The 9,923-nt window shown below is 42.0% G+C and overlaps 1 protein-coding gene across 1 annotated transcript; it reads left to right on the top strand.

The window, feature by feature from the left end:
• The first annotated feature begins 4,813 nt into the window (after positions 1 to 4,813).
• Positions 4,814 to 6,563, top strand: LOC138851857 (uncharacterized). The gene is made up of 3 exons (XM_070081355.1): positions 4,814 to 4,948; positions 5,710 to 5,946; positions 6,041 to 6,563. The coding sequence occupies exons 1-3, from the start codon at positions 4,814 to 4,816 to the stop codon at positions 6,467 to 6,469; spliced, it is 801 nt and encodes a 266-aa protein (XP_069937456.1). The 3' UTR covers positions 6,470 to 6,563.
• Positions 6,564 to 9,923: the final 3,360 nt, after the last annotated feature.

The following is a 9,923-nucleotide window of genomic DNA, read 5'->3' on the forward strand; positions in this document are numbered from 1 at the left end:
TTCCCCAAATTTAAATGAAATAATTGATCTGTATTTCACGAGAGAAGAATTGCCATACGCGGAATCCATGCTGAATCTTTTCAAGAATAATTCTTTTATTCGCTGGGATAAGAGAGGTATTTTATTCCCTCCATACCATAATTTAAACATCTTACAAATCATTAAATCTTTGACAAGCAGTCGAGCGTACATCGATAAAAAACTTTTGCCCGTTGTAAGGGAATTAGTAACCCTTATTAGATTAGAGCCAAGATTTATAAAAAATCACAAGGCGAGAAAACAATTATTAGGCGGTTTTTATGTTAAAAAGAGCGCGGAAAAAAAGCCGCTCTGGCTAGCCTATTGAAATTTAAGCTTTCATAAAGTCGAGAGAAGAGCTTTGGCCGCTTTAGTAAATACCGGGACAGGATAGAGACAAGAAGTTCCTTCTCGAAGTGCTATTCATAAAAAAAAAAAAAATGGACCAGCCATCAGTTGATTATCCCGAGAGAATTAATCTCCCGTTGAATGAAGAAGGAGAAAAGGACCCCAGTTTGTCGATATTATTACATCAATTAACGTCAAGACGAAAGATTTATCAGCAAGTGTGTTACAAAGCTCGTGTGATACAAAGTTTATGGCAAACCTACGAATCCTTCAAAGTCAATTGCCCCATGACCAGATTTACTAAGACTTTTGATGAAATTGAAAAATTATATGACAATTTTAATCAGAAAGAACTGACGGCTGAAATCAGACGCTTAGAATATGCTACGCATGATTTCCGGGATATGATAGAAGCTTTTGAAGGGGGCCAAACCTTGTATAAGCACCTTAGACGAATGTCGACCTAGAGCAGTCCCCAAACCCCTACCAACCCACCCGCAGGAGTGGGAGGCTCCAGCAGCACGGTATTTAAACCCCGCCGCCGACGTACCGATAAACATTATCCGTCTCACTCCGTCAGCGAGGACTCTAAGGAACCCAACTGTTGACGAGAATGGAATATAAATTTCCAGTAATTGTCGGGGGAATAACGGGCGAAGAATTCCTGGAATATGGGGATTGTATCGTGTATCCCCACAACGCTACTTCTGCTCGTCCCTACGAGCCGGCTCTTTCACTCTGGGAAAAATATCCATTTTCCAAAATTGAGTGAAAATCGCTAATCCTCGTGAACAGTGCCATAGCTGCAGATCGGGGCACACCCGGGGAAATTGTCCTAAAATCACCCCCACCATGCACCAACACCCTCGACGACAGGCCAGAGGATTTTTTAAGACCACACCTTGCAGCGCTAATATGCCAGTTCTCAGCGGGTCCTTGTCTTGAAAAGAATGAAATTGCGCAACAGCAATTAGAGCGTAGTCTCGACACGCATTATGTACGCGGTTTGAGCAAGGACACGCAACAGAATCGACGAATTTGGTTTAAATTATGTCTGGTGTCCCTGGGACGGGCGGTGATAGCCAATGGCAACATCAAACGGGTAATTTTACCCCAGTACATTGGCATGAGCAGAAAACAGGCCGATGAATGGCACACTGAATATCTCCCTCTCATTAACATATTTCAAGACATATTACTGAAACGGGAAATTCAGACATGCTTGCTCGTACCGTCAGTGACCCCATACTTGACAGTACCTAAAATCATCCTAGATGAGGTGGAAATTGAACGCGGCGCCTCCCCCGAAGCTCTAGAACGGGAAATACTACAGCTGTCTGTGGAGAAGCAAGGCACTGGCGGCATCAGCGGTGGCAGCAGTGCCGGTGGCGGCAGCGGCAGCAGCAGCAGCAGCAGCAGCGGCAGCGGCGGTGCCAACGGTGCTGACGTCAGTCCAGCCGGTGGGATTGGAACTAAACGAGACAGTGGCATGCGTGAAATGGACATGCCTGATGGGGTCGAGGTCACTTCACGCGGAAAACGCAAACGACAGCACGATGATGTGGATATTTTATTCCTAAATGCTGTAACTAATAAAAAAATAAAAATGTAAAGTCTTCAAACTAAAGTTTTTTTAAGCCTTTAAAAATATATATATAATGGTCTATATTTTGTATTTGCCTCATACTGTCTCTGTCCCTCAACATGGACAGAGGGGGTCCGGGGAAATATATCTATTTGAGCAGTTTAGAAAATATTGACATTTTCGACAATACAGCTTCGGCCTTTCAAAATATAATTACTGCGACGCCTTTAAATCCATCCTTGAACTACGAAATAGCCTTGCTTAATGTTTTGTATCCCAAAAAATTCAATGTTATAACAAGAGACGATGCCGAATGCGGCATTGACATTATACAAAATCACATTACTGAAACAGGAATAAGTACAGAAGCAGTAGTCCACCACTTTCTACCAAAAAATGATGTGTTATCGACAGATACCAGCCATATTATTGAAGAAATTAATCGACAGCTAACAGCTGATCTAAAAAAAGCCTTTAGAGATAATTATTCGGCACATTTCCCGAAAGGGAAAATACTCAATTATGATGCCGGAATTGGGAGGGTTTTAGTTTCGACGAGATCGCGAACCTTTACGGGAAAAAACAATGCTGCCACTTTATTTAAAGCTCAATTTAAACCGAGAATAGCTCGGGTGCTTGGGCTTAGCAGTGCTGAAAAATATTATTTATTTCGTAGTGACGTGCCCGAGGGGACCTCTCTCCCCAAGCAGATTGCCCCATTCAAACCTGATCCCACTGCTGGAGTTGATTATGTTTTAATATATAGTGATATTGTGGAACCGCAAATATACGGCAGTCAGTTAGTCAATATTCTGGATGCTTTCGCCTTTCAGGAGAGTTATTCAAAAGGCGCTCATCCCATGATGTACAAACCTCTATGCGTAACTAAATTAGATAAAATAGCTATCAAAATGACAGATCAGTTTGGTCGTAATCTGTCTTTTGAAAGCGGTCATTCCACTACCGTAGTGTTACATGTAAGACCGATAAATAAATAGAACCAACTCAGCGTAAAAATGGTTATTGTTTCTCTAACCGCCAAACATGCGTGTACCCTTTCAAGTGCCCTCTGAGCAGGAATTTCGGAGTTTATTCTCCCTAAAACCCTCCCATGTGGGAGCTGGTCTGGGGGATATACAAACTTTTCACGCGCCATACAGAGTCCGAGGTGGGGGATTTTTTTCGGCTTTAGCAGGTCTAGCTAAAAGAGCTTTACCTTTTCTTTTCAGAGTGGCTGCGCCAAGTGCAGTAGAATTTGGAACTAAAATGCTCGATGATTATCAGTCTGGAAAAACAGACATGAAAGCTGCTCTTAAATCTCACGGGATAGATGCTTTAAAAGGAGTTGCAAAGAAAGTTATTACAGGTGGCAGAGTAAAAAGGGTGGCTAAGCGACGGGTGAATAATAAATGCAGGTTAAATAAACGCCGACGAAGCCAAGTTGGTTATAAAACGGATGTATTCTCTCTCGTATAAACAGTTGCTTATTAGCCATGGCGGGTGTCGGGGCTGAAAACAGTGGACTCAAAGTCCCGTTAAATGATTATTCTTCAAGCGTCATTAATCAATTCCCGCGACCGCATAGACTGAGACAAGTTGAGAGTTCCATAGCTCGCACTCAGAGTTTTGATACTCTACCAGTAAACCTTCCTCTCTCTCAAAAACTAAAAGATAATTTTCTAGAATTTAGAATTCCTGGAGTTCCCGGAGCATTTCTAGATTTAGGCAAAATAGTTATAGAATTTAGAGTGACTCTAACAGAGGCTGATGGGCAAAGTCCACTAGGGGAAACAAGCAACATCGCTCTGATAAATGGCCTATCCAACACGTTATTTAAAAGTGTCCAGTGTTTCCTGGGCGAGCAAATAACGGAAACAAATTCTAGTTTTAATTACTGGTCATTCATTAAACTCTGCAGCTCAGTAAAACGAAGCCAGTTGCCGAGTATCGCCCGACTGGGGTATCTCTTGCCCGACTATAAAGGAGGAGAAGGTATAACTAAATTGTTTGATACAGCCTATTTCGCCCGCACATCGGCAAAAGAACCACAGATACTGACAAAGAATGATAAAGAACAGGGCATAACTCTGTGTTTTCCCTTGGCTCTGGACATATCCACTCTGGACCAATATCTGCTTGACAATATCGATTTAAAAATTAGGCTGGAATTATCCCCTCAAGCGTGGACTCTGAAAACAGACGATGATGCCAGCACATACCAGCTCCATATTAATTACGCTAAGCTATGGCTTAATAGGGTATACCCATATACATCAGCTTATATGGCCTTGAACAAGTCTCTAGCCTTAGACGCAAAGCCGATAATATATACTTTTAATCGCACTCTAAGTAAAAATTATGTGCTAGGTCACAATCAAACGAGCCTCCTAATAGATCAGCCATGGGGTCATGTAATTCCCGCCAAAATTTTCATGGTAATTTTGCCCATGACAGCCTATGCAGGAAAACATAAGGAGAATGGTCTATATTTTGAGCATGGGGATCTAGCCAGTTTATCTGTATGTATTAATAATAATACAGTTTATCGCATAAGCAGTGATTTCCCCCATCATTATAGTAAATTATATTATGAAGCAATTAACTCTCTGGGCATTGAGGAAGAAAATTTAATTCTCTATGAATCATTCGCCTCCGGGCGAACCATCAATATTTTCAATTTAACAGACAGCCAAGTGGAAGACGCTCTCCCGATTGAAAAATCTGGTAACTTGAGAATTGAATTACAGTTCTCTAAGCCCGCCCCTCATAATAAGGTAGTTTTATTATTTGCTCAGACCACTGGTGTTTTATCCATCGACCAGAATAGATCTGTTCATTGTGATGTGCGAGCATAAATAAAAAATGAATTGCGCAGAAATAAATAATAGTTTAATTCCCGCCCTAGGAAATAAAGTCACATATATTGGCTGTTTCACTATAGACGCTCTACAGCAAATAAGATTAGATGGCTATCCCTCAGACAGGCCCATAGTGCTTGTAAGTAATATTCTTCCTTCGTACAGTTCAAAAGTAATGGGTCATTTTTTTTTCTCTTCTCTTGGACAAGAAAAATAGTCTATCCTTCTTCTTTGACAGTTACGGGAAAAAACCAGAGAATTATGGCATAAATTTAAAAAAAAATTTTAAACTAAATAAAATTAAATATTTATATCGTTTATCCGGCAGAACACAAAGTGATTTTTCACTCACTTGCGGTCTATATGTTATGATGTTTATTCATAAAGCAAGCCTTGTGGGATTAGAAAGAGCTTTATATTTTAAAAAAAAAAATTCTCGGAAAAATCGCTTTTTATCAATGACAGATTAGTGATAGCATATGCTAGAGAGAATTTTAAAATGTTACCTCCCTGTGAAATTACATTTTGCCTAAGTAGTCAAGGTTACATTTGTGCTTCCCTCTGTGAGGAAGGTCACCTCTGACGAGAGTATCCCCCAAATACCCCTCCTGGCTGGTAAGGTCCTCTCTGAGCTGTATATAAGAGCCCGCTGAAGCTGTCTTCCCCGCAAAAGATAGAGGCTGACCTCTCCATAGCCTTTACTCTCATCATGGTGAAGGAAGCAGACATTCTCGATTCTGGTAAGCGAGACATTTATTTTGCTAAAACTTCTCTTTGAATATTAACGAAACAAACGAGCGCAAGAGACTTATAATAATTTTTAAAGTTGAGTCTCTTTTTTTCAACAGTTTTCACTGGGCCAGTCAGAATTTGTAAAGTTTTGATTTTATCGGCTGGTAGATTGGATACTTCTCTTTGAATATTAACGAAACAAACGAGCGCAAGAGACTTATAATAATTTTAAAGTTGAGTCTCCTTTTTTCTTCAACAGTTTTCACTGGGCCAGTCAGAATTTGTAAAGTTTTGATTTTATCGGCTGGTAGATTGGAAGGGAAGGAACACGCCGGCATCAAACTCCTAAACCGGTGTCATTGTGATGATAGCAGGAAACGCAAACATAGACTTCCTCAGGAAAGGGTATGTCTTCTATGTTTCCCTCCTTTGGTAGATTAGAGACGACTCCCACTCCTTTATTTGAAAGTGATAAATATGTTCTCTTTATGACTTACAGCCTGTGGAAGATGGGATCAGTTCATCTGATATAGAGGAGCCTATGAAGAAAGAACCAGATCTCGACAACGATGAAACGCAGAGCCTTCCCTCATGTCAGTCTGATGACCTCGTTGTGGACCTCTCTACGCTCGCTACTGCTCAATCTGATGACTCTGTTGAGGTCACTGCCGCAGCAGGTGCTGAACAAACTGGCGACCTTGAAGCGCACCCTGACAAGCAGTCGGAGAAGGAAGGGAAAACCCCCGACGTGAGAGTAAATGCTGGAGATGGAGTAAAGCCAGCAGATGGAGTAAAGACAGCAGATGGAGTAAAGACAGCAGATGGAGTAAAGGCAGATGATGATGTACCTGAAAAGGAAATCATTTTCGAGCGGGAGGTTATCAATCTTACAGAAAGTGAACAGGAGGAGCGCAGTCATTCAGTCTAACCACTAAAACTTGCACAGTTTCGCCCCTTTGCTCGCGCTAAAAAAAACTTTGCACAGCTTTTGCCCTTTTTGTATGTGAATTAATAAAAATATTGTCAAACTCTGATTTTTATTTACATATAACTATATATTACTATCTTCTCTAGTCTAAACATATATATATATATATATATATATATATATATATATATATATATATATATATATATATATATATATATATATATATATATATATATATATATATATATATATAAACAATATCGCACCACTTAAGCCTCTCCCCATCTGAGAGTGGGTAAGAGGAAAAATATATATGTCAAAGTTCCTATAAGAGCTCTATCAGCACAAAGGTCTTCCCTAGATGACCTTTCTCACTGCTTTAAGCCTCCCCCACCTGGAAAGATCTAGCAGCTGCAAGAATAAACAGTACCGTAGTACCCGGAAGAACCTTTTTTTTTGCTGAGGTACGGGCGGGCGAGCAACATTCCCTCGGAGACCAGCTACCCTCCATTACCGCGTTCTTTAAACCCAGCAGTGTTGTGAAGTAGCAACAGTTGCGTCAGTGAGTTGCAGACCGGGGGAACTCCCTCGGAGATGGCAAGCTTGTACCCAGTCACCTGAATCCTTTGTACTGCCTCTCCCATCTATCAGAGTGATAGAGTTTGGGGGAGTCAGAAGTGATCATTATCTACTTTCTTATACTTAGTAATACACAGAAATAAGTCTCTCTATCCCCTTGGGGGATGATTAAACATATTAAACTTGTACCCTGACAGCCCTGAGGTTATGCAGACCCCCCATTATCACATTCTTTTCCACACTCATTATCCTGGAATCTACCACCCGGTCACCTGAATCCTTTGTTCTACTTCTGTTCCTACTTAGTAATGCATAGGAATAAGTCTCTCTATCCCCTTGGGGGATGATTAAACATATTAAACTTGTACCCTGACAGCCCTAAGGTTATGCAGACCCCCCATTATCACATTCTTTTCCATGGTCATTATCCTGGAATCCGGCAGTGTTTCTAGATCGACGACACACTTGCCGTTTGTGCGGGTCGTATGATCACCTGGTTGCGCAATGTGATAGACGACGTGGTGATAAGGACCAGCAGCAACGACGTGATGTGGAGGAAAGGAGAGAGGATCAAGATCAGCCGTATTCGACACTGCCTCAGTAGAGTTTGACATGGAGTGAGGAGGTTGAGAGGGCCGAAGAAAAGGAGATGGCAGGAGCTACGCGGGGGAACATCACTTTCCTGGACGTTGTACAAGTGCTGGATGAGGTCATCACAGAAGTGAATGGCACCGATGCGGAAACGTCGATAGTTTCGACGTTTGGGAACATTTTGGGCAATGAGTATCCATGCCAGGATGTTGGTACAGACCTGGATCTTGTGTCTGCGGTTGATGAGGGTGTGGTGATGCCAGATTAGATTTTGCCACCGAAGTGGCTAGTTTATTGTGCACCCCATATCCATCCTGTGGATGGTAGCGCGAGAGCATGTGGATACACAAAAGGCCTAGGAACTAGGCCCCAAAGGGTTAACAGGAATACATATGGATTTATATCCACATATCTATAGTTCACTTATCTGTTACAAGCAAATTTAGGAAATTTGCTTAGTATATCTGGTATCTTATTTTCATTAATAAGATATCTTGACATGTCACATAGGTTATTATACTTTCTGTCTCTGTATTCCTCAATAAGTGGACAATTAAGCACATAGTGTTCAAGAGAATGACCATATGCCTGATCACATAATTTACATTTAGTTTGATCATCATCTGTGTGTCTCCCAAACTGCCAGAAGTACTTGTAACCAAGCCTAAGCCTGGCCACTACAACATCAGTCAGTCTGTTCACATTGCAAGTTGCTCCATAAACATACTTATCTACGTTCATGTTATCATAGTGGGTTATAGATCTACTCAGGCTTCTAACTGCATTCCTATAACAATCATCTTCATTATTTACTTCTCTCCTAATATTATTCCTAATGCTAGACACAGTTATACCAAAGTTATATTCTACGTTCTCCTTCTGGATACTCTTCTTGGCTAACATATCAACTTTATCATGAAGGAGTAATCCAATGTGTGATGGGATCCATAGCAATTGTACATTAATTCCTTTGTCCCTAATTTTTGAGTATCTATACCTGGCTTCCCCAATGAGCATGTTGTTGGAGTCATTATATGAGCCAAGAGCCTTCAATGATGACATAGAATCAGTAATGATGATAGAGTCAAGCTCAGTGTCATAGGTTAGCTTTAGCGCCATTAGGATTGCAAACAATTCAGTTTGCAGTGTAGACGCCCAGTTGTTAATTCTTATGCCTAACTCAACAAATTTATTATCGTTCTTAACTAGGGAGGTGGCAACAAGAGCAGATGCAGCCCTGCCAGAAGACTCCTGTTACACTGGTGATGCCAGCTCGGTCTGAAGTGTGCGATAAGATGCCCTGTTGGTGAGAACTGTGGAGGTGGAGGTTCATCATGGCACTGCGCTGGATGACTTGATGAAGGCCGAGGGTACAACGCGAAAGCGCCCAGCAGTGCTTTCTGATTCCGACGACGTGCTTACGCCCGCACAACGGCCTGGGAAGAAAACATGGGCGGATACCATGCCGAGAGGTTCAAGTGGCACTCAGGGGCAGGGGATGGGTAAGTGTGCCGAGAAAGTGGGGGGAGGGAAAAGGGTGTAATGAAAAGATTAGGTGATAAGTCGGTAGTGTCAAGAGGGGAACCCCCTTTGTCGGTTTTAAGTGCCTGACATTGAACATCAATGGTTTGAGGATGCAGAGAAAGTGTGAGTGGATTAGGGAATATTTGGTGCGTCACGATGTTGACGTAGTGTTCTTGCAGAAGCACAATTATAGACCGGGTTATGAGTTGAGGGTGGATGGATATAATGTGTATGTTGAGCATGCAGTCGGATTGAAAGGAGGTGTGGCCATTTTGGTGAAAGAAACTAGCCCGTTGGTTGTCAGGCATTGTGAAGGGGGGGAGGGGAGGGTGATTCGTGTGGATGGGTTATGGGGTCAGGTACAGATGACGTTGGTGTGTGTGTATGGCCCGGCAGAGGGAGATGTACGGGTAAAGAATAAATTTGTGAGGGACGTTCTGGTATATTATTTGCATGGATTGCCGGGGGTCGCTGTGATAGGAGGTGATTGGAACTGTGTGATAAGGAGTAAGGATGTTGAACCAAGGGGGGCAGGGCATTGTTTAAGAATATTGGGAGAATTGTTATCCGGGGTAGGATTGATTGATGTTGAGGGAGGCGGGGTGGTGGAGCACACATTTATTAAGCGTGCCCAAGACAGTCGTAACACATAGTGTGAGGGTAATGGACCTGGTATTTTCTGATCACAGGGGTGTTTTGGTGGATATAGGTTGGGAGGGGTTGCCAAGAAGGCGTAAGGGGTATTGGAAGTTGAATG

The sequence above is a fragment of the Cherax quadricarinatus genome, unplaced genomic scaffold, assembly GCF_038502225.1.
Source record: "Cherax quadricarinatus isolate ZL_2023a unplaced genomic scaffold, ASM3850222v1 Contig2445, whole genome shotgun sequence".
Taxonomy (NCBI): Eukaryota; Metazoa; Arthropoda; class Malacostraca; order Decapoda; family Parastacidae; genus Cherax; species Cherax quadricarinatus.